The sequence below is a fragment of the Narcine bancroftii genome, chromosome 4, assembly GCF_036971445.1.
Source record: "Narcine bancroftii isolate sNarBan1 chromosome 4, sNarBan1.hap1, whole genome shotgun sequence".
NCBI classification, from domain to species: Eukaryota; Metazoa; Chordata; class Chondrichthyes; order Torpediniformes; family Narcinidae; genus Narcine; species Narcine bancroftii.
In genome coordinates, this window is record NC_091472.1 from 174,692,302 (window position 1) to 174,718,411 (window position 26,110).

General features: G+C 44.0%; 1 protein-coding gene across 9 annotated transcripts in view; it reads right to left on the bottom strand.

Annotated features, from left to right (window-relative positions):
* Positions 1-26,110, bottom strand: part of pisd (phosphatidylserine decarboxylase) — a 165,917-nt gene that overhangs the window by 51,233 nt on the left and 88,574 nt on the right. Inside the window, exon 1 of one of the 9 annotated variants that reach the window (XM_069933103.1) lies at positions 5,318-5,434. The exons of 6 other annotated variants lie outside the window; for them this stretch is intronic. In XM_069933103.1, coding sequence (XP_069789204.1) covers positions 5,318-5,370 — 53 coding nt within the window. In that variant the 5' untranslated portion in view covers positions 5,371-5,434. Of the gene's footprint in view, positions 1-3,380; positions 3,410-4,053; positions 4,107-5,317; positions 5,435-26,110 lie in introns of those variants that run through there. 2 more of the 9 variants (XM_069933102.1, XM_069933104.1) reach the window with 2 other exon arrangements.

Below are 26,110 nucleotides of genomic sequence, written 5' to 3' on the forward strand. Positions count from 1 at the left end.
TTACCCTGAACCACAATCTTTCTTTTCTTTCTTTGGCTTGGCGGTCGAAGATTTATGGAGGGGGTAAAAAGTCCACGTCAGCTGCAGGCTCGTTTGTGGCTGACAAGTCCGATGCGGGACAGGCAGACACGATTGCAGCGGTTGCAGGGGAAAATTGGTTGGTTGGGGTTGGGTGTTGGGTTTTTCCTCCTTTGCCTTTTGTCAGTGAGGTGGGCTCTGCGGTCTTCTTCAAAGGAGGTTGCTGCCCGCCAAACTGTGAGGCGCCAAGATGCACGGTTTGAGGCGTTATCAGTCCACTGGCGGTGGTCAATGTGGCAGGCACCAAGAGATTTCTTTAGGCAGTCCTTGTACCTTTTCTTTGGTGCACCTCTGTCACGGTGGCCAGTGGAGAGCTCGCCATATCACGATCTTGGGAAGGCGATGGTCCTCCATTCTGGAGACGTGACCCATCCAGCGCAGCTGGATCTTCAGCAGCGTGGACTCGATGCTGTCGACCTCTGCCATCTCGAGTACTTCGACGTTAGGGATGTAAGCGCTCCAATGGATGTTGAGGATGGAGCGGAGACAACGCTGGTGGAAGCGTTCTAGGAGCCGTAGGTGGTGCCGGTAGAGGACCCATGATTCGGAGCCGAAAAGGAGTGTGGGTATGACAACGGCTCTGTATACGCTTATCTTTGTGAGGTTTTTCAGTTGGTTGTTTTTCCAGACTCTTTTGTGTAGTCTTCCAAAGGCGCTATTTGCCTTGGCGAGTCTGTTGTCTATCTCATTGTCGATCCTTGCATCTGATGAAATGGTGCAGCCGAGATAGGTAAACTGGTTGACCGTTTTGAGTTTTGTGTGCCCGATGGAGATGTGGGGGGGCTGGTAACCATGGTGGGGAGCTGGCTGATGGAGGACCTCAGTTTTCTTCAGGCTGACTTCCAGGCCAAACATTTTGGCAGTTTCCGCAAAGCAGGACGTCAAGCGCTGAAGAGCTGGCTCTGAATGGGCAACTAAAGCGGCATCGTCTGCAAAGAGTAGTTCACGGACAAGTTTCTCTTGTGTCTTGGTGTGAGCTTGCAGGCGCCTCAGATTGAAGAGACTGCCATCCGTGCGGTACCGGATGTAAACAGCGTCTTCATTGTTGGGGTCTTTCATGGCTTGGTTCAGCATCATGCTGAAGAAGATTGAAAAGAGGGTTGGTGCCAGAACACAGCCTTGCTTCACGCCATTGTTAATGGAGAAGGGTTCAGAGAGCTCATTGCTGTATCTGACCCGACCTTGTTGGTTTTCGTGCAGTTGGATAATCATGTTGAGGAACTTTGGGGGACATCCGATGCGCTCTAGTATTTGCCAAAGCCCTTTCCTGCTCACGGTGTCGAAGGCTTTGGTGAGGTCAACAAAGGTGATGTAGAGTCCTTTGTTTTGTTCTCTGCACTTTTCTTGGAGCTGTCTGAGGGCAAAGACCATGTCAGTAGTTCCTCTGTTTGCGCGAAAGCCGCACTGTGATTCTGGGAGAATATTCTCGGCGACACTAGGTATTATTCTATTTAGTAGAATCCTAGCGAAGATTTTGCCTGCAATGGAGAGCAACGTGATTCCCCTGTATGTTGAGCAGTCTGATTTCTCGCCTTTGTTTTTGTACAGGGTGATGATGGTGGCATCACGAAGATCCTGAGGCAGTTTACCTTGGTCCCAACAAAGCTCGAGAGTTGCTGTGGCACGTTCACACTAATGAGAAAGGAGTTTTACCCTGAACCACTACAGACACAAGGCAAACCTCGTGAGTTGCTGTGGCACGTTCACACTAATGAGAAAGGAGTTTTACCCTGAACCACTACAGACACAAGGCAAACCTCGTGAGTTGCTGTGGCACGTTCACACTAATGAGAAAGGAGTTTTACCCTGAACCACTACAGACACAAGGCAAACCTCGTGAGTTGCTGTGGCACGTTCACACTAATGAGAAAGGAGTTTTACCCTGAACCACTACAGACACAAGGCAAACCTCGTGAGTTGCTGTGGCACGTTCACACTAATGAGAAAGGAGTTTTACCCTGAACCACTACAGACACAAGGCAAAGCTCGTGAGTTGCTGTGGCACGTTCACACTAATGAGAAAGGAGTTTTACCCTGAACCACTATAGACACAAGGCAAAGCTGGTGAGTTGCTGCAGCATGTTCACACTGGATAAACAGAGACCTTAGTGTAGTCAATGACGAAAAAAAATGTGTTAATTCAAGTAAGATCCCTTTAGGCAAAATGACTAACACACTGTGGCCATAGATAAATTAGAAGCTTTATCCTTAACAAAAAAAATGGCACTTCAAAGGCAAACTGGCAGTGTAGCACATTGATGATAAGGATAGAAACTATAATTCCCTCCCAACTAAGTCAGGAAATTATCTTTCCCTGCATTAAGGAAAGATGCATTTTAGCCATGAGAAGTAATGAAGATGACCTAGCCCGTGCTAGCTTATTATGAAAAACAGTTTAAGTGCTGCAACTGGAGAGAAGTGATCTCATTGCAAAATAATTCTAAGAGGGCTTAATGGGATTGTTGCTATGAGTGGTGGGATAAATCTAGAATAAGAGGGCCAAAGTCTCAGAATAAAGGGATGGACATGAGGGTTATCTTTCCTCAGAGGGTTGGGCGATTTTGAGATTCTCCATCCTTAAGCCATTAAATATATAAAAAGCAGAGGGTATTTTTGCACTTGAGGGAGAATCAATGCTAATGGGTGGGTTGGTGGGGGGGTCGCGTCAGGTCATGAAGAGAAACAGATAATCAGCTGTGTGGCTGATGGCTTCTTCTAGTTCTTATGTTTTCACATCAAAGGCACAACCTCAGGAGAACAAGAGACTTGCTTTATCAGAGAAGCAGTCAACAGACACAGTAGGAAAACAGAAAGCAAAATATAACTCTTGGTCATGTCAGGCAGTTAAAGTAGCAAGAACCTTTCTCAATCGATGTTCATTTAAGGCATGCTGCTCACAAAAGCTTGCATGATGTGACTCCGAAGTGGTCTTGCCACGTTGCTACGTTGGGACAGGATATTGCACTGACCAAGTCAGTACTGCCCCACTTAGTACACTTCAGTGTGCTAAAACACATGAAAATGCACAAATAAATTTGATGTGAACTCAGTACTTGGAGGGGACCAGAGTGAATTTAGTAAGGCATGCAGCGAGAGAGGGTATGAAATGGCCAAGTTTTTAAATCAATTCAAGTTGGTTAAATATGCCTCAGTTTTAATCCAATGATTTAAATAGGAAACCTGATGTCTTTGGTGTTTATTTCAAGTCCAAAATCAATGGCTTTCCCAGTGCACAACAGATCAATAAATAATTGATTTTGCATCAAAATTACATCAGGCATAATCAGATAACATATTCATACCACCAATGTCCCATACTTCCCAGTCCAATATCTTACAGCCTGTGGAAAAAAAAACCAGACTGTATAATCTCGAAAACCCAAATCATTAAGCTTCAAGCACCATCAAACAAGTTCTTGTTCTAACTGTCAGAACGGTTTCATTTCATTTGAGAAGGTCTGTGTGGGTCTGGCCTTCATAGGACTAAATTATCAAATGGCTCAGGAAATTAACTCTGAGCTGTGAGGAATCCCATCAATGGAAGCATGATGAATCTAATGTTTGAACATTTTAAACTGATGCCTAATAACGTGCAGGATTGATCAATGGGCAATAACAAAGTCAGGGGCAGCTATGCATCTTAACAGGCAGGGACAAAGATCTTTCTTCAAGCCCAGTGTTGATTTCAAATCAGAAACAGGCAGCAAATGTCTGCAGCCCTCACAATGGCATGGCCCTTTAATTCCCACAATTAATTCTGCATGATTCCTCGTGACATTCTGAGCATTTCCTTTGACAGATAAAATGGTACCCTGCCTTTCGCTGCTTCTGATTAGCACAAACAGAAATAGTTTGATTTTGTTGCTTGAAACCATAAATAAAATAGAGCCAAAAAAAACTTTCTTCAGCTGTATTACTGCTTCCATCACTGTGACTCCTTCCTAAATTGCTAAGAGGAAATCCAACATCACTCACCAGAAACGCACCATATCTGAGCCTGGCTGGCTGCGCATTTGCTGTGCCCTCTGATTTAACCGCGCTTCCCCAAACATGAGCCATCTCCCACCCTCCCCTCTCCACTGCAGAGAGTACCCGGCCAATCATCAGCAGGCAGCATCACTGCACAGAAACACCAATCACCCTCTTCTGCATCCAACTCGCAGCTTTACAAGCAATGAATCACAGCTCTCCTACCAACACCATGTCCCTCAGCAAGAGCTTGGAGACCCGCCCCTTCATCCCAGCCCCCAAACAATCTGGCAGCACATCTCCATCATTCCAACCCTCCCTGTTTTGAGACATCTCCTACCGGAATATTTTTTCCCCCTTAAGATCTGCTCGAAGCCTTCTCTCTTACTCTAACCCCCTTTGCACACAAGCACTGAATTAAACACTCAGATTCCAACATATTCCACATGTAAACCTCTCCAAACCCAAAAATCTCAGTTCTCTATCCTGATCCCTTCCTCAAACATAATGAGCTGGACACCTTACCCCGAGATATATTGTGGCAGCAATCCTCACCTTCACCTGTAGCCACCCCAGCACCCAACAAAAACTGCTGCTCCATCTTTCTTGCAAATGTTTCCCGCCAGCTCTAGCCTCACCTGCTTCCTTCAACAGCCATCTTCTCCACCAGAAATCCCAACTGGCAACTTGCCCGTAACTCCACAACTTCTGCTGAAACTCACTACCCCCCCCCCCCCCCCCCCACCACCACCTCCAACTTCAGCTCTCCTGCCGAGGTGATCCTTATAGACAACCTCCACTTTCCCAAAGACCTCCCAGGGCCTTGACCAACCCCATCGGCGGCCTCCTGGCCTGGATAATCCCCATTCACGGGTCTAGGTGTCCGAACAATCAAACAGTTAAATGCCTGGCCTGCCTAATGTTTCCAGCACTGTCTCCTGCTGTCCGCCTCTCCTCCCCACCCCCAACATCCATCCACCCGTGCCGGCAGGATCTGGTCATCGTCAGCTTTCACAGGCGATTACTGTCATCGGGTCTGCCTAACCCATCAAGCAGCCCGGCAGAGAGAGACGAGGAGCTTTCCTGCCAAGTACCTGAAGTGAGCCCGCCTGCTACATCCCGCACCGTTAGACGCTACCGAGTCTCCGGCTTCCTGCTGCTCTGCCGGGCTCGCATCGGTGCAGCGGGCCCTCCGGACGCGAGCTTTAACTCTGTGCAAATTGTAACATGCGGCGCCGGTAGGAAGTGGCAAAGGTTTGCGACATCTCACCATTTCCCTTCCTTCCGCGCTGCCGGCTGCAGCTGCGGACCCGGTTGACACATGACCGGCGACCTAAACCGGCTCCCAGCGCTCCGCTCCGCCCCGCCCCGCCGTCACTCCGTCCGCGCTCTCCCGGAGGTGCCGCCCCGCACTGCTCGGCAGCGCAGCTCGCAGCCTGCGAAACCACATGCCGGAACTCCCGTGCCCACGGCCCCACTGAACACTGCTGGTCGAGCTTTTCGGCCCCAACTCCTTCATTCCAATCCTACTTTTTCGGTTTCAATTCTCTGTGCTGGCGCTCCAGCCCGCGACCTAAAGATTAATATATTTATGGCCAAGTGGCCTTATCCAGGGACAAATACATTTCCTTTCAAACCCCAACAGAATTTGACATCCATTTGGTCTCCCCTCAGCTATCCAGACGTTCCTGTTAACTTTGTTATCAATGGAAATTGATTCTCTATGTCCTCTTACGGTTCTATTTGCTATATAGTACTTCCAACACCGTCTAAACCAGGGGTGTCAAACTCAAATTCATAGAGGGCCAAAATTAAAAACTTGGACTAAGTCGTGGGCCAAACTAAATATTTATTGAAAATTTTCAACAACATCTGCATGTTTTCTCTTCTTTCAACATGTGTAATATTAAACTTTTTCTTATTAAAATAAATGTTTAATAATAGTTTTGGTTAAACTCTTTCCAGAAGAAGCATTAACAAATGAGAAATAAAATATTCAATAAATATTTCTCTATAGCCTTTCTTCTTCTTTGGCTTGGCTTCATGGATGAAGATTTATGGAGGTGTATGTCCACGTCTGCTGCAGGCTCGTTGGTGACTGACAAGTCCGATGCGGGACAGGCAGGCACGGTTGCAGCGGTTGCATTGGTGGATTGGGGTTGGGTGTTGGGTTTTTCCTCCTTTGTCTTTTGTCAGTGAGGTGGGCTCTGCGGTCTTCTTCAAAGGAGGTTGCTGCCCGCCAAACTGTGAGGCGCCAAGGTGCACGTTTGGAGGCGAGATCAGCCCACTGGCAATGTGTCAATGTGGCAGGCACCAAGAGATTTCTTTAAGCAGTCCTTGTACCTCTTCTTTGGTGCACCTCTGTCTCAGTGGCCAGTGGAGAGCTCGCCATATTACATGATCTTGGGAAGGCGATGGTCCTCCATTCTGGAGACGTGACCCACCCAGCTCAGTTGGGTCTTCAGCAGCATGAATTCGATGCTTGCGGACTCTGCCAGCTCGAGTACTTCGATGTTAGTGATGAAGCCATTCCAATGAATGTTGAGGATGGACCGGAGACAGCGCTGATGGAAGCGTTCTAGGATCCGTAGGTGATGCCGGTAGAGGACTCATGATTCGGAGCCGAACAGGAGCGTCTATAGCCTTTAAGCTCCTTTTAAATGTATTTTTTTTCACAAGCCAACAAGTTTAAAAAAAACCAACTTGCTTCAATGACAAACAGGTTTGTCTTTTAAAATGATGAACATATAGTCTGCCTCCCACCTGTCTTGAAAGGTCCTGTTTTCTGTCTTTCGTTTGGCCATTTTTCGTAAGGGGTTTATTACATGTGAGTTGGGCGACAGGTCGCAGATGCTAATGAAAGTAAAGAGAGGAGGTGGGGGCGATTAGTGGGCTGACGGGCCGGCGCCAACGCATTTGCAAAGCATTCTGGGATATGTAGTATTAGCTGTGCATGCACTATACTGGCGTGGCGGCCAGTGGGCCAGCTCTAATACATATTTGATATGATCTTGCGGGCCAAATATAATTATATCACAGGCCAAATTTGGCCCGCGGGCCTGAGTTTGACATGTGTGGTCTAAACCCTCAGTTTCATCTAATCTTTGTTGAATTTTGTACAGACTCTACTTTATTCATTTCACTGGTTCGAAAAAGAAATAATGCAACCTAGCCCAACACAGCTATAGATTCCTATGTTCAATAGGACACACCACCTCCAAGTAAGAGGCTAGGCTTTTTGATAAATACCTCCAGAGATCTGTATGCAAAGAACATGAGAGCAAACTACTACTCTGGTATCCAAATTGGCTGTGTCATTCATTGTGTTGGGTGAACTCCATTTCTCAACCTCTTCTGGGGCAGCGTGACCTGTACAAGAGGGACAAGCTGCATCTGACCTGAAGGGGTACCAATATTGTTGCAGTAAGTTTTGCTGGACCTATTCAGGAAAGCTTTAAAATAATTTGGCAGGAGTTTGGGACCCAAAGTAGTTGTGTGGCAGGTGAGAAAGTTTAGCAAATATAGAAGTTGAAGCCTGCATCCAGTAAGCAGGCACAAGACAAAAAGTGAGGAAAGTCTGATCAACTAAACTGCATTTACATTAATGCAAAAAGGCCGACAGGCAAGCCAGATGAACTCTCGGCATGGAGAGGTACACAGGACCTGGATATTATAGCTATTGCAGAAATGTTGAGAGAGTGACATGGCTGACAGCTCAATGTTTCAAGGTAGAGATTCATTAGATATGATCGAGATGGAGGGGGAAAGTTGTATTTTTTAAATTTTGGAGAACATCACAGCAGAACTTGGTGAGGATATTATTCCCTGGAGCATATCTAGTGAGACTATACAGGTAGAGTTTAAGAGTAAGGGGGTGATCATTTTGATGTGTCTGTTGAATTAAATGATTAATTACATTGAGATATCACAGATAACTGTTTTAATAATAAGATTGGAATAGGTGATTTTAACTTCATAATGTTGACTGGGACTGCCAAAGTGCCAAGGCATTAGATGGGATCGAATTTATTAACACAGTGTCCAAGAAAGTTTTCTCAAGCAATATGTTGATGATTCTACTCAGGAGAGGGTAAGACTCCATCTCCTCTAAGGAAATGAGACTGAGCAAGTGCCCAAAGCAGATTCTCTTCTTGGTTTAAACAATTGAGGCCGATTAAAATGACCTCCGACCATTCCAGGCAAAAATGAAGGGGCTCCTCCTACCAGGATTCACTATTTTTTTAAAAATACACATTTATATCAATGAATACAGTTCAAAAGTACTTAATTGACTGTAAGCTTTGAACATGTTAGGGTTTGTAAAGTGCCATATAAAATTTCTCATTTGTAAAGATGTCCTGGAGGCAAGAAGCAAAGCAGTTGCTATGTTGTACAAACAGTAATAAGGCAAAATGTTTCCGTGATGTTGTCAGAGGATAAATTTCAGTCAGAAATTGATTGGAATCTTAAGGGAGTTTCATTTACAGCTTCATCTCAAAAAAAGCATCTCCAACACTGCACCAGCATTATAATTGTGTACTGAAATATCACACTGGATTTTGGGCTCAAATTAGCCAGGTTTGAACCCAGTTGTAACATGGACAAACTGCAATGTACATTTCCAAGCATCAAAACCATGACAGATTTCAATTCTAGTCCAGAAGCATGAGTAACTAATCCAGAGATGCAAATAATCTATGAGTACATGTTAAACAGATCACATTGAGTACTCATTCACTGAAGTCACCTTCAAAAAAGATTTAAAGATATCAATGAATTTTTTTTTCCAAAAGTTTGCTTCCTAAAACAAAATTGGGGATTATGATAGACAACTTCAATCTGAACGCAAAGATAATTTCCAATTTTCTGTATCATATAGGAAGTTGGAGAAACATTAACTTTTATTGAATTTACCCAGTTTAATCGCATAATGACGCTGACACATTGCGTTAGTTCAACTGACCTAAAAATGTTTAGCTGCTGATTTTTGTTTCTACTCAGCATTTGATGCCTCTTGCATCAGTGTCCGACAATAGTTGGCCAGCATTGATGGATTCTAGTTGCCCTAATACCACTTTCCATGGTTGCAATGACCTGGTGAAACCTTTCACCATGTTCCTCACTTTCTGCACCAAGGTCAGCAGGGAAGACGTCCAAGTGTGGAATGTAGAAAATGAACTTTCAATGACATGTTGTTCTTTAAGGTTTTGTAGGCTTGAAAAAGACTTAAAGGGAAATCATAAAAATAGGTTATATCTAAAAAAAAAGGCACTTATTAGGAAATTTTGAAGGTAAGTTTTGTGATCGGCAACCCAAAATCCATAAAATACACTCAAAAGTGTTTAGGAAGCAAAATCTTTGCTGTCCAAGTGTTTTTTTTTTAATCAACATTTTTTTTATTTAGCAAGAGTTAATCTGTCAAGTCTGAATAGTTTGCACACATTACAGAGTTCTGGTTATAAACTTCATAATTAAATCTAAGATTTAGCTTTATGAAATGGCTTGGGGAAGCTCAGTAATTCTTCCCCCCCACTACCCCTCACAAATGATTCCAGATATTTTCAGCAGATTCCAGGTGACATGAAAGCTCTCATTGGTGTTTGACAATGTGCATACCATACAGTTCAAATAACAGACCAAACAGTACTTTAGACCTTGTGTTTTCAGACTGCAAATGGCAGACCCGTTGATTGCAAGGTTGTGATTTCTGTGTCCTGTAATCAAGCTAAAGCTTATTTGCATGATATATATTTAATTGTACATTTTTCTGTTACTGTGTATTTAGAGCATGATTTCAGCACAAAATTTGATTCTTAGTTTTGATAGTTTGCTATGGCCTTTTCACCTTAGTGCAATGGCTGAACCTCAGGGTCACTTGTTCCCATTCTAATCACCATAACACAAAAGTAGAATCCATGTGGTTATCACGTTGGTGGTGGAAGATTCAAGTTGGTTTTGGCTCCTTAAATTGAGCATTAAAAAAAAAATCAAACAACTGAATTTATATTTGAAATCTTAAAGGGTAAAATAGCTAAAAAGTGTTATGTCAGCCAAAATGAGAGAAGGAAGGCAGATGGACAAGAGAGAAAAACAGAAATAAGGAACAGCTCTCAGGTCTAGAAATGTAAGTTATGAAAGGCTTTTCTGCAAGGAAGCGATGGATAATGGTAACAGCCCCCTGAGCTGAATACTGCATGTATGCTAGAGCTCATGCATTTTGCAGTGTGGGGCACTTGCTCTCACTGCAGTCCTGAGGACAAAGATGCCTCTCTTAATGGAGGGTGGTCATTGCACACCAGTTCCCACACATTTAGGTCCAGGTCCAAAGACAAGGTGATCTAACATGATTGGACTCCATACTCTGCTACACAAACATTGCACATACATGTAATATATGTGGATTCACACCATATCCTGACCACATCTTTTCTCTCGGAACCTCGTAACCATCATCCCAGCCTGGTCCCATCTCACCTTTAGACTATATCTCTGACTTCTTTCGGTCAAATATGTCCTTCTGTTTTCCCACATTGGCTTTCTCCTCCTCCTTCCCTTTTCCTTCCTCTCAATTAACTTGTTCTCCCTCATTGCTGAGGGATCATTCACCAGGTTTCGGTATCCTGCATCTTATTGCAGAATTCCAAGAGTATTGACTTCTGGGGAATCATCAACCATCAGCTTTGTGCTGAAGAGAAACAAAAACTGCAGAGGCTAGAATCTTGAATAAACATTAAGCTGGAGAACTCAGCAGATCAAACAGCATCTTTGGGGAAAAATGGTCAGTCAATGCTTTGCTTTTGGACCTTTTATCAAGATTAATGTAGGAAGATGTTCTGGGAAGCAGAGGGGAGAAGGAAGCTTAGGAGGGACTACAAGGTGATAGGGTATTGGCCAGAGGTTGGGAGAGGTGGAGAGATTGGTAGTAGAAGACACCACTGGGGGAGGGGAGGACGGGGGTGGCACAACCTAAAGTTGGAAAAAGTGAAGTTAATGCCATTGACTTTAAGGCTGTCCAGGAGGAATAGGATTTATTGTTCCTCAAGGATTCCTTTTGGATCTGCCTGTGTGTGAATGACAAGTTGAATTAAAATGTTTGGTGACTAGGACCCTAAATGTTGACTGTCCATGTCTCTCCATTAATGCTTCCTGGCCCACAGTCCATGAAGCTTCCCAACAGCTCTGGGCTATCTATTGTCAGCAGACTGCAGTCTTCCAGAGCTCCTTAGGCCAGATTTTCTGAGCAAGGGAAGCAGATTCATTCCAAGGGAAAAGAACATCTCACTAGTCTGCAGTCAACAGCTTCATCAGCAAGTGTGTAGGAGATTACGTAACTATTCTCAATCAGAAACCAACTGTGGTTGAATCTCAGTGGAGGGCCAAGTTAGAGGCATTCAGATCAGAAGATCTGGCTCGCTACAAAAAAAAAAATCCAAGTACCATCTCTTCAAAGTTTCCAGAGAAGCCAAAATATGGTACCTCACTCAGCTTAAGTCCCAAGAGAACAACACTGATACAAGGCAACTTTGGAAGAGAATACATGCTACCAAGTAAAAAGCAAAGCCAAGCAGAACAGAATGCAATGGCACTACACTCACAATGAGTTAAACATGTCCGAGCAGGGAGCTGACATAGAGGTGACATCTACATCAACCATTACAAGCAATGTCACTGCTGCTGAAGCCAGGTGGGCAAACTCCAGGTGGGCAAACTCCTGGAAAGCAACTGATCCAGATGAAATCCTGGGATATGTCTTCAGTGCCTATGCAGATCAAACAGCGGATGTGTTTATAGACATCTTTAATCTCTCCCTACATCAGGCTGCAGTTCTCACTTGTTTTGGGAATGCCACCATTATACCAGTATGGATGAAAAGCACAACATTGGGCCTATATGACAACCAAATAGTAGCTTTAATATCAATCATCATGAAATGCTTTGACAGGTGGTCACAGCTCACATCAACTCTAGAATACCAACCAGCTTTAACTCATTCGTTTTGCCTACATCCAAATGGATTCTTTGCAGTCATCTCCCAAGTTCTCCACTTGGCTAAAGCACCTGGATGCCCAGGACTGCAGTTAGATAACTGGTCATAGGTTTTTTTGGGATTATGATATTGAAGGCAGATAAATAGTCTATGACCAGTTATCTAACTGCAGTCCTGGGCATCCAGGTGCTTTCCCATTTTCACTGGTCTTTTAGACTGTAAGTCAAGGATCCATTGGGGTGATGAAGCCTACACACATGTTTGGAAATAGGTTTTTTTGGGATTATGATATTGAAGGCAGATAAATAGTCTATTTCCATACGTGTGTGTAGGCTTCATCACCCCAATGGATCCTTGACTTACTGTCTAAGAGACCAGTGAAAATGGGAAACACCATTTCTATGATGCACACTTAACATAGGTGCGTCTCAAGAATGTATACTCAGCCCCCTCTATACTCCTTCAACACCCACAACTGTACAGATAAATACCATTCCAATTCCATCTTCATATTCACCAATGACACCATGATAGAGGGAAGAGAATGAAATAACAATGAGATGGAACACGGGAGAGTGATTGAAAGTCTTGTGGCATGGTGCCAAGATAACAACATCTCTCTCAATGTCAAAAGACGAAGATGATCACTGACTTCAGGAGAGAAGGCAGAGCCACACCTATGTCCACCCGAATGGCATTGATGCCAAAAGAGTAGATTTCACCAAGTTCTGCTCAAGATTGGAACAAACCACAGAAAGAATTGAATGCAGCTCAGATTATAACACAAACTTCCCTTCCCTCCCCTCCATGGACTCCATCTACTTCTCCCATTGATGAAAGACCCATCACACACCAAGCACACACTCATTCCATTAGAAGACTTATAAGTGTGAAAGCAAGCAACAATAAACTTTAAGACAGCTTCTTCCTGAAACCACCTTTATTAAATAACAGTGCTCTCTTGCTGCCCTTGCTTAATTGATCTTTCTTTTCATTGCAATCCTGTACTCTCCAAACTGTGCTCTTTACTTTGCTGTATGAATGTTAAAGATAAAAATAAAATTTTAAAAATATCTTTACGATACAGCACACTTGAAGGTCCTTCCAGCCTATGAAGCCTGTGCAACAAAGTCATTTTGCTGAAGAACTGTACTATTTTGTGACAAAGAAACTTAAACATCATTCAGCAGGTATAAACTTAATTCTGACTCCCATTCTAAATCTGGATTGAACAAAAGAAAAAGCAAAATGTATACTAAAGACCTGCAAATACCAGTAGATAAAGTTGCATGCTCAAGTGCACAAATTGTAGGCTGCATTACCTCACAACAGTGAACTCCAGTTAGTTGGAGAAATAGGAAGCAAACAGGCCAACTGGTCCAAAATATCCATGCTTGTATTTAAACTCCAAATGACCTACATAAACTCATTCCTTTTGTCCTCATACTGTGATCCAGCTTTCTTTATCCTTATTAATCGTCTCATCCACTCCCATTGTAATAGCCCCTTTTCTACTGGCACCCTGTCCCAGGAATTAACTGGGACAGGGTCCAGTGGAAAAGGAACACTGTCTGAATGCTGATGTGAAATGACATTATTTCATACCAGAGATTAACCACCTTGACCCCTACTCATACCCCCAGTGTTTGCTGACGTTGCAATGATGATAAAACCAGTGGAAAAGGGACAGTAGAAAGTCACCCGTTTCTAGTTGAAAGAAGAACATCCTGAACACTGGGAATGAGATATGTTCAGTGGAAAAGCAATTGGTATCCCAGTTAAGAGTGGCCCAGTGGAAATGGCGCAAAGGGTTTCCTATTCCTGGACACTGCACAGCCAACTAACTGGGGTGCCAGTGGAAAAGGGGCTAATGAGTTCCATGTTTTTAAAAAATCTCCTATTCCATTTGTTAGAAACTATTTCACAAATTAAGATGAGAGGGAAAAAAGTCTAAATATTTGCTAGATAAGTTTTGTTTTTATAGTGTTAGGTCCCTGGAACAGGCTGCCAGGAGAGGTAGAAAAACAGCAATTTTGAAGAGATTTTTAGACATGTGTATGGGCAGGGAATAGAAGGATTTGGACCACACAAAGACAGAAGGAATTTGTTTAAATTAGTATTATGGTCTGCGCAGACATAATTTACTGAAGTTCCTATTTCTGTGCTGTTCTGTTCTAAATATAATCTCCTAGTATAGATTATACTAAAAGTTATTTCAAAATCTTAAGATAATTTTTGTAACTTTAAAGACTCCCAAGCTTACACCATTTTACTTACAAAAAAGTAAGACGTCCAGTCCAGCCTGTTAGATCGAAACTCTCAGTTCAGCTAATATTTTTTTTTACTTGCTCCAAAGACTCTTGCTACCTTTAAGGACTAGTAAGGTCCCTGCACTACGAGTGTAATTTAACAAAGGTTCCATATTCGTTTTTCAATAAATTTGAAGGGCATTTCTTTACAAGTCTGTTATCTTTGAGTGTCCTATTTTCCCTGTTCCACAATTCAGTCACATTGTTCCAAGGACATACGGCGTCTCTTACTTCTCACCAAATAATACCTCTGACTAATCTATTCTGACATTAGTACACCAATGATACTGTAGCAGCCCGCACACGGAGACACAGACCGACCCACAAAATGGCCGATGAACGCGGCGACCGCAAGGACCTGGGACCTATATAAACGCAACAGCCAGTGCAACAAACCAGTCTCGACTTCGCTTTGGTGTGTGTGTCGTTCTTCTCCATGCCTGCATAGCGTGAGCATTACATCGGTGACCCCGACTGGTCCAACCAGTAGTTGGATCCGAAAATGACAGACCAGGTGGAGCCAGCAACCATCCACACGATCTCACTCAGGCTCCCAATGTTTTGGGTGTCGCAGCCACACGTGATGTTTGAGCAGGCCGAGGCTCGATTCTAGCTTTGACACATCGCTGCCGATAACACCCAATACTTCTACGTCGTGAGCACACTCGATCAAGACAGAGTGGCAAGGGGCGTAGACTTCCTATGGCAGCCTCCGGAGCAAGGCAGATATGTGGCCTTCAAAAAGCTGTTAACCCGCACTTTTGGGATCTTCCAGCGCGAACATGCACCTGGTTGCTGCATGTGGATGGATTGGGGAACAGGGCCCCATCCGCCCTAATGAGCAGGATGTTTGCTTTGACCGAGGGCCACAAGCCTTGCCTGCTTTTCAAGCAGATCTTTCTGGAGCAGCTGCCCAAGGCTATCCGACTCTTGCTCACAGATGAGGACTTCAATGACCCCCGGAGGAATGCAGCTCGGGTGGACATGCTCTGGAGAGCGAAGAAAGATACCAGTGCCGTATTAGACCACATCAGCAAGTTCCACGAATAGCCGACTGTGAGACCAAGACTAGTGGAGAGGCAAGTTAATACCCCAGGACAATTCTGCTACCATGATCAGCGATGGGATGCAGCGGCCTGTCGATGCCATTCACCAGGTTTCTGGGAAACACCCTGGCCAACTGTCATTGATGGCTGTGGCGGTTGGCCCACATGATAGCTTCCTCTACGTTTGGGACTCCTTGTCTGGCAGGCATTTCCTGGTCAGCACCGAGATAAGCGTCTGCCCCCTGCAAGCTTCAACACCTGCAACAGCAAGCAGGGCCCAGACCCGAAAACAGCTAACAGTTCCTTCATCTGGACTTTTGGTACCCGCACCATCCCCCCTTTGGTTCGGCAACAACCAGTTTACATGACCTTTACCCTTACAGCAGTTGCACAACCGCTCCTGGGGGCCTACTTCCTTCATGCCCACTGCCTGTTTGTAGACCTCAAGGGACAGCGCTTGGTGCACACCAGAAAAATGAGGCACAAACTCTTCAGCAGCTGAAGGATGCAGTGTGCCTGGACCTCCCATTTGCTTTCATCCATTTGGACTATATCCTTATTGCTAGCCACAGCTGCAAAGACCACATCGCCCACCTGAGACAATCGTGCACCTGGTTAAGTGATTTCGGTTGGACAATTAACCTCGAAGTGCCAAGTGGACACTATTGATTTCCTGGGACACAGAATAAGCAAACACAGGGCAACACCCCTCCCCAAAAGGTCGAGGCGGTCCAGCACTTCGCCAAATCATGTACAGTAAAAGGCTACTGGAATTCACCAGTATGATAAACTTTTACCACAGATTCATACTGGCAACAGTCTGCATCATGCATACCCGCTTCACACTGATGGCGAGCAAGTCAACGGACATTACCTGGGGACAATGAGTCTTCGAGGGCATTCCAGAATGTGAAAGACGCACTGGCCAACGCCACCCTCCTGGTACATCCCAGACCAGAGGCACCTACTGCTCTGACAGTCGACACCTCTAGCACAGCAGTAGGAGGCACATTAGAACAGTTCACTGAAGGCCAGAGGCAACCCCTGGCCTTTTTCAGCAGATACCTCTGCCCCCCGAGAGCTCAAATACAGCATTTTTGACTGAGAGCTATTGGTACTGTATCTGGCAGTAAGAAATTTCTGTTATTTTTTGGAAGGTTGGCAATTAAAGGTCTTCCCCAATTACAAGTCGCTGACCTTCGCCTTACATAAGGTATCAGACCTGTGGTTGGCCCGACAACAAAGACGTGTCCCACATGTCCGAATTTATGATGGATATACAACACATCGGGGGGTAAAGCAATGTGGTGGCCGAAGCTCTGTCACACCCCGTGATCTAGTCGGTACACGCCCTGTCCCAGGGAGTCGACTATGTGAACCTCGCCAAAGTGCAGCAGCAGGACCCTAAGATCGTTGCATATAGGACAACTATCTCTGGTCTCAGGATGGAAGACGTCTCCATTGGCCCAGGTAACCTCACACTACTGTGCGATGACTTCACCGGCAGCCCTCACCCCATCATCCCAGGTGCATGAAACTACCAGATCTTCGATGGCATACACAATCTAGCGCATCCCGCAATTTGAGCCACAGTCAAGAATGTGGCTACAAGGTTTGTCCGGCACAGCCTGTGGGCCAAGACCTGCATGAACTGACAGTCCTCTAAGGTGCAGGTTCACACAAAGGTGCCCACACAGACTTTTGAATCACCAATGCTCAGGTTCAGCCACGATTGATATGGTGGGGACACTACCAGTTTCCCGTGGGGCAACATACCTACTGACCATGGTTGACCACTCCACGAGGTGGCCTGAGGCAGTCCCACTGGCTGATGCCACCAGAGGAACCTGGGCAGGGCATTCATCGACACATGGGGGTGTTCAGATACAGTGTCCCAGAGCACATAACCTCAGACAGGGGAGCACAATTTACCTCTGGGCTTCAGGCAGCGCTGGCTAACTTCCTGGCAACACAGCTCCACCACACCACGGGGTATCAACCTTAAGCCAATGGGTTGGTGGAGCGGTTTCACAGGCACCTGAAGGCAGCCTTGATGGCCTAGCTCAAAGGTCCCAACTGGATGGATGTATCACCTGCACTGCCTTAGGTCCTGCTGGGAATACACACCATGCCGAAGGAAGACCAGTGCCTCGATGGCGGCGATGGTCTACGGCGCACCCTAAATCATTTCGGGAAGTTCCTGGCTCCTGACAAACACCCAGAAGACCTCTTGGCCACCCATGAGAAATGGGGCATTGGTCCCACGACAACCCCCACCACACAGCTAGCCAAAACATAGCCACTCCAGGACTTAGACTTGTCAGTATGTGTTTGTGAGAAGGGGAAAACACCAACTGCTCCTACAATGACCCTACGAGGGGGCCTATAGGGTTATCAGGAACGACAACTCCATTTTAGTCTTCAACATTAGCATTAAGGAAGAGACTTTTACTGTTGACTGCCTGAAACTAGCATATCTGGACTGTGTCCAGCCAGTCTCCACTCCTCCCTGCAACACAAAGATAGACTGCCCAAGCCAACAGACAACGGCCTGATTATCTGTTCTTGGGGTGGGTGGCTGTGTAGCAGCCCACGCACAGAGACACTGACCGGCCCACAAAACGAAAGCAGCAACTGTGCAGAGCTGAGGGTGACACCAGCCAGCATCCAGGTGACCCCCAGCAAGGCAGGAAGATGGGGAACTGTGGCAGGAACGCCGGCCAATCCCAGGCTGGTCCTCTGATAATGCGGGGGCATAATGTCAGCTCCTGGGGCCCATATAAACGCGGCGGCCAGTGCAATAAACCAGTCTCAACTTCAAGGCTTTGGTGTGTGTGTCGTTCTTCTCCATGCTTGCATAGTGCAAATGCTACAATACATCCATTCTACATATGTATCAGTGTCCAATAACTCTATCCAACAACTTGTCTTCTTAGATTTTTTGTTAAAACCATTTGATATGACCCATGACCAATCCCCACCTCACCATGAACTTGAAATCTATCTTTTCCACCCTCTTGCTCAACACATGCTATTGAAATACAATAATCTTTATATGGAGCCTAATTTGCATTGGCTTTTTTTTTTAAACTTAGTGTTGTGAAGTCAGCATTAAAAGTATATTTGCAAATCACCACTATCAGCCAGATAATGTGGTGCCTTTCCTACAGTTCACTGGAATTTCTCATCTCTCAATAACTTTTACAGAAAGGAGACTTTATTCTAACAGGATTAACTGACCTGGGCCTGCTTAGAAAAGAACAACTTTCAAAATGCAAGGGCAGGACTTTTCAAATTAATCAAAGTACATCGACACTTGCTGATTTTTCTTTCAAATTATGGTAGCATCTTGAGGAATTTCCTGACTTTGTGCATATTCAGCTGCATTTTTCACTTGTAAGAATGGACATTTATTGCATAATTATCAAGCTTGATTCACATAACTATGCTCAATTTTCAAACAGAATTCACGATCGATAAATCCCATTTGGAGTCTTCTGAAACCTCAGTATTATTTGGTTTTTAAAAGTGAAGAGAATAATGGGCTAAAAGTACACAAATAGTGTAATTAACCTGTGCAAGGAAGTGGTTAAAGTGCAACCTAAGTGGAATCATTAAAATTGAGATCTCCACTTCCTGAATTGAAGCCATGCAAAACATCCAGAATGACATAAGCATTTAGAGCATCCTTAAAACCATTTGTGCAGGCTATGTGGAAACAGAATGACTTACATTCATATAGCACTTTTCACAACTCAATGGTTGGTCACGTGGGTGTGTTTGAGTGTTGCGGGCTTGTGGGCCGGTGGGGTTTGTCACTGTGCTGTGACTCTAACTTAAATTATTATTGCAATACAGCAAGTGGCATAAAACAAAGTATGTGCACAACACTCACTACAAAAATCACATCATAATGAGCAGATCTTCTACATTTACTTGCTATTGGCATTACAGTGGGGTGGGTGGTGTGGAGGTTGGGGGGGGGGGAAATATTCCCTTCCTAGAAAACAGCCCATCTCCCCATTTTATGTCACACAAAATCCACATCATCCACGCCTGCGAGTTGAAAATAAATTGTCTATTTACGTCTTTTGCCCACACAAATTCCATGAAAACGAATTATATTCCGTACCTCAAATTTTTGGAGAGCGATAAGCTGAGTACCCCTTATCCAAAGATCCAAAAACTGAAAAGATCAAAAAAATAACTTTTTTTAAAAGCATCGACATGACATCATAAGTGGAAAAAAATTCAACACCTGACTTGCCTGTGTGGGGCTCTGGCACTGTTGGTGGCAGTTTGATTACAATAAGAGCAAAAGAGAATGAAATCTTTGCTTCTGGCCAGGAAGATGCCAAACAGAGCTGGGTCCAAGTCTTCAGTGACAGCGACTCCATTCTCAACATCAGGTGTGGTGCCGTCCGCATCAAAAAAGTCACCTTGGGCTCCCAAGCAGGAGCAAGGACCGTAGTTGGGAACTGGTGACAGGAAGGTGTTAGAACCAGTAGCAGTGAGGAAATGTCAGGGAGATGGTCTTCTTTTGTAAGCAGAGATCAAGTTTTTGTTTGGTAAATACTAAACATTATTTCCTGTGAATTTTTCACTTGTGGCATCATGTCGGCACTCAAAAAGCCTGTTGTTGTTTGTTGTTGCTATTTAACCACTGATACAGGTATTACGGCGGCCTGTGTTCGGTGCTCGGGCAGCGGAGCGGGCAGGCCTAGTCTTGGCTGGCTGTCTCTCCCCACGATGCGGCAGTTACCTCAGGCGGACTCAGGCAGGACCTCGGGCCCCCCGGGTGGCAGCAGGACCTCGGGCCTCCAGCAGCGGCAGAAACAGGACCTCGGGCCCCCCGGGTGGGAGCAGGAACTCGGGCCTCCGAGGACAGAAAATTGATGATGCCGCTTTAGTTGCCCATTCAGAGCCAGCTCTCCAGCGCATGACGTCCTGTTTTACGGAAACTGCCAAAATGTTTGGCCTGGAAGTCAGCCTGAAGAAAACTGAGGTCCACCATCAGCCAGCTCCCCACATCTCCATCGGGCACACAGAACTCAAAACGGTCAACCAGTTTACCTACCTCGGCTGCACCATTTCATCTGATGCAAGGATCAACAAAGAGATAGACAACAGATTCGCCAAGGCAAATAGCGCCTTTGGAAGACTACACAAAAGAGACTGGAAAAACAACCACCTGAAGAAACACACAAAGATCAGCATGTACAGAGCCGTTACCAACGCTCCTGTTCGGCTCCGAATCATGGATCCTCTACCGGCATCACCAACAGCTTCTAGAACGCTTCCATCAGCGCTGTCTCCGGTCCATCCTCAGCATTCATTGGAATGACTTCATCACCAACATCGAAGTACTCGAGCTGGCAGAGTCCGTAAGCATCGAATCGATGCTGCTGAAGACTCAACTGCGCTGGGTGGGTCACGTCTCCAGAATGGAGAACCATCACCTTCCCAAGATCGTGTTCTATGGCGAGCTCTCCACTGGCCACCGAGACAGAGTGCACCAAAGAAGAGGTACAAGGACTGCTTAAAGAAATCTCTTGGTGCCTGCCACATTGCCAGTGGGCTGATCTCGCCTCCAACCGTGCATCTTGGCACCTCACAGTTTGGCGGGCAGCAACCTCCTTGGAAGAAGACCGCAGAGCCCACCTCACTGACAAAAGACAAAGCAGGAAAAACCCAACACCCAACCCACCAATTTTCCCTTGCAACCGCTGCAACTGTGCCTGCCTGTCCCGCATCGGACTTGTCAAGTCACCAACGAGCCTGCAGCAGACGTGGACATACCCCTCCATAAATCTTCATCCTCGAAGCCAAGCCAAAGAACAGGTATTATGCTGATGCTACCGTGCTGCTTAGTTCCATTGTTCCAAAATCAAAAATAATCCAAACACCAAAAAACATCTGGTCCCAAGCATTTCAAATAAGGAGTACTCGACCTGTACTGCAAATGCAAATCTCAATCACCCAAACAGCCATAACATGGTGCTCACCCATAACATCAGGCTTGATCAACAAAAGCTTGATAAAATCAATACAAATACAGTAAAACCCCTGTTATCCAGAATTCAACCTCAAGTAACCGGCAATAAAAATTGCAGAAAATGGGTAAAAAAAAGTTTAAAATTAGTTCTTTTCATCATAAGTTCTCCATTCACACAACACACAGTCTCAAGCAACCGGGAAACCCTGCCTAATTCCAGGGATTTTAATAACTATAAATGAGAACATTCCTGATTTTCTTATAAAATAATGCCATGATGTATCTTATGTTAATCAAAGCAGGCTTGAACTTCACATCTAAGGTGAATGCCTGACGATGTTCCCTCAGGATTTGCCACAAGAATTTTGTGCCAATTTACTTTGCATGGGTTGAGAAAGCATTCCAACCAAACAGCTGGAAGTTGAGGGAAAAAGGCTTTTAGCAGAGATTCCAAAGGGGAGGAATAGGGCAATATGGGTCAGTAATTTCAGAGAAAGAGAGGGGAAGGGAGAAACCATTTGCTTCTCTGCTTTCCTGGCCCATTGCTTTGCTTTAACTCTCAACTTCCCCCTTTCAGATCCCTAATTATGTCATCTTCCTATTGTTTTCTGAGCTAACCCAATGAATTCATTTTGCTTTCTTACCATCTATACAATATTCCCTTTAATTTGTTCACTAGGAGCATCCCTTTGGAACATTCCCTATCGCACTCTTAATTGAACAAATTAATCTACACAGTTAAACTTTCTTACTGCTACTGTCCTCTTGGGGTCTGAATTTCTAATATTAAAATACTTTTTAAGTTTTTTTTTTAAATTCAGCCTTCCAAGGTAAAACATCATATACAAAAAAAGATGTTTCTCCCCTTATTGACTCAGTTTCTTTACTAAACTTTGTAGCTGAAAATTTATATTTTTGCTTGCAAATTTGAAAAATATGAAACCAAGTATCTAAAGTAAGAAACATCTAGAACAAATTTTAATTCAAAAACACTGCAGCATCCTCAAGAAAAGGTCAACACAATGAGTAATACATAAATGTTTATTTCCCTCTTTGTCATTGTCTACAAAAACAAATATCAAACAGAAAATACTGTACAACTTTGATTACATGAAATGGCCTATGTCGGATAATTGTTTTTTTTTCAGATTACTGGTCATTTTTTTTAAAAACAACCCTGTAGCAACAGCTAACACTTGAAACAGTGTTTAAACAACAAAGGAAGGCTTTTTAAGCATTAATGTTTAATTCTCACCAAAAAAAAATACTGGTCGCCACCGATCACCGACACCTCCCCACCAAAGCCCCACTCTTGCCAGGAGCCCGATGTCACTGCTCTAGCCGGGAAGCTAGATATAGTGCAAGTAAGATTCAGTACAGATGTCCAGAGATCAGTTGGTGCAGAACAAAGGTAACATACTTTTACTATTGTGAGTTTCATTCAAGAGATTGCTAAGAGGGAAATACTATAAACGGTCCTTGAATCTGGTGGTGCATGATCTCACATTTGTAAATCTGCTTCCTATTGGTAAGTGAGGGAGCTGATGAAGAGATTGTGGCCGTGATATCTTTTAGTATGATGATTACATTTCCAAGGCAAAGAGAGATATAGATGGAGTTGATGGAAGGGAGGGAGGTGGTGAGATGGCCTGAGCTGTGTGAAACTCCCTCTGGTGTTTCTTGCTGTCTTGGGCAGAACAGTTCCTATACCACGCAGTGATACTCTGCAAGTGGATACTGTCAATGGTACATCGGTAGAAGTTGCTAAGGGATGCAGGTAAAATAGCAAATTTCCTCAGACTTCTGAGGAAAGAGGAATACTAGTGGGCTTCCTTGACAATGAACTCACCATGTGTGGATCAGGTGAAGTCATGGGAGAGGTTTACTCTTTGGAACTTAAAGTTGCCTGCAAGCTCCACCTCAGCACCACAGATGCAGATGGAAGAAAGGAATTGAAGATTAAGATGGAGTCCAAGGCTATCCTAACATTTCCATTCCAATGAATCCTCTCCAGAAATTTTTCAACTACTGATGTCAAAATAATTTGGCTTCTAGTTCCCTTACTGCCCTTTTAAAATAATAGCACTGCATTGGCAGGTTATACATGTGCCTAAACTTTTATCTGGGATCGTGGGGACCAGACACCTGCCATCGTTTGAAATCTTCTGGATTTCGAAATCATTTTTATTTCCGTCCTTTTAAGCCCTCCAAAGTCACACTGCCGTTTCTCTCTCTTTCTCTCTCCCCCGCCTAACTCAGAGCGATGTAAGTGATATACTTAAGCCTTTGAAACAGAAGTGAGGTAATCTTTCGGAGTCATGTCGTTTACAAGACAAAGGTATGAAGATCAGATGGTTTACAAGAAACTGGGGTTTGAAATTTTGTTTAAAATTCCAATAACTGATCAAATGATTTTAAAGAATTGGAACTGACCTTATTGACGAGTGATTTGGAGAAACATATTATCAAATTTAGACATTTTTTAAGGAGTTCAGTTTGGAGTTGACACACAGGGGAGGCAAGGTTGAGTAACAGAAACCGGAATAGGTGCAGTTGTGTGAGTTACTCGTGGGAAAAGGGGAACACAGAATCAGTGGCTTTTGAAATAAGGAAGACCACTTCATTGTTTCTTTGGAAAAGAGGGCAGAATTCTACTGGGTCTATTTTTGTATGGCCACTTCGTTTAACCCTTGACTGGATTTGTGGAAGAAAATAAAGCCTCATTCCCTGTTTCATGGAAAAGAGGGCAGAATTGTGATGTTTAAAAGCACTTTGTAATTATTTCTAAACTGAGAATTTAAGACCTTCAAGCAAGTCTAAAATGATACTGAAGTTTTAAAATTGACTTTTCAGAGTGTGACTTTATTACACACACATATTTACATTTGCGCATAGTGGGGTTAAATTTAGAGTTAAGTTCATAGATAAGTAAGAAATGTTATGTTAATAATAGTTTAATGAAGAAAAATAATATTTTGAATTTAACATTGTCTGGTGAATTTTCCATTGCTTTTCTTGTGTTAGTGCTAACAAAGTCTCTTTAGTCCCAAAAATAATTGAAAGGGTTGTTAGTTCATAACTCTTTCTCTCCCCTCTCACCCCGTCCTCCACTGTACCAGCACGAGGAGAACAGCCCCCTTCTTGGTTCTCCTGCGCTGGTGCTGGTATAGCAGTTTCAGCTGCATGATGGATTATGAGCTGCTGTCGGGCCAACTGAAACCTCCGTGATGCTAGACAGGTGTCAGTATAGGCGATTCAGAGGTGCTTATAAAGTAGCAGAACGTGAAGGGATACACAGGAGTTGAGGGTCATGTCAGGTCAATCTTTGATGAGCAGATGTCATCTACCAAAAAAAGTGCCGGTTTTTGGAGCTTGCCGGTTTTCTGAATTCCGGATGAAAGATCAGGCATCTGTATGCATAGCAGGAAGTTGTTCTATGTACCTGATCTGCAACTATGGTTGCAAGAGTACATTCCCAGGCTTGAATTTATTTCCTGCCAAGTGAAGGATATGGAACAATCTGTTCTCCCAATTTTGAGCTTAAAGTTGCAGTGTTTGCATTCCTAAAATTATTTCAGTTTCTGACTTGACACATTTGGAATCAGCTTTCATGTGATGTTCCCAACATTTTAACAGAATAAATATAAAGCCTAATGGGGAACATTAATCAAAGATTCGGTTTGCTTAATAAAGTATCCTGCTTCCCTTGGGGCTAAACCAGGCGACAGACTTTTGTGGACTTACCAAACCCTCGCTGGAATGGAAATAAGGCTACTGCATCTGTTCCCAGTACTTTTGGGTTATCAGAAATAAAATCAGCCTGTGCTTTCCATCTGATTGTGTGGGAATAAAGCAACTTCAGGGAAATTAATCCCCCAAAACTGAGCAATCATAATTCTCATTTTAAAAAAAATCTGATCTCTACAACGGGAAGGAGAGTAGCTCAGGAAAAGCAACATAAGCAATGTTAATACTCAGAACTGAAGAATATAATGGAGTGCCTTCTATATACAAATGTTATAACTAAACCTCTTCATGCTTTGTTGGAAATGGCTTCAAGTAGCTCACAAATTAGCCTGAAATCCTGTGCTGTGATCGCGAGTTTCTATTATTCCCTATTCAGGATATAGGATTTTTTTTTAAAAAATTTTTGGAATATGAGCATCATTGGCTGGGGCAACATTTATTGTCCAGCCTTAGATTGCTCTCAAGAAAATGGGTAATGAGCTGCTTTCTTGAACCATTATGATCGCTTTGGGTTAGTACTCCACAGTGCTCTTTTATGGAAAAATGAGGAATTTAGACCCAGCAATGAAGAAGAAACAGTGATATCGTTCCAACCCAGAACATTGATCCAGGACCAAAGAACTGTCTGCACTGTAGTAACAGCATTTATTTTTAACCAAGTTAAAATGTGAATATTGATGTGTCCTTTTGTATTTAATTTACTCTTGTGGTAATTAATTTATTATTGTTTAGTGTATTTTACATTTGTGTTGCTGTAGCGAACAAGAATTTCAGTGCATTTGTAACATTGTAAAGTGTGTATGACAAACCCTCATCAGCGTGGTAGAACCTGAAGGTGATGGTGTTGCCATTGTGCCGATAGCCTTAACCTTGGCAGTACAGCTTAGGCAATACCGAGGCATGTACCTGCAGCAACAGAGTGTCAAGTGGTTTTGGTGACACATGGGATATTAATCAACAGGCTACTTTGTCTACTACC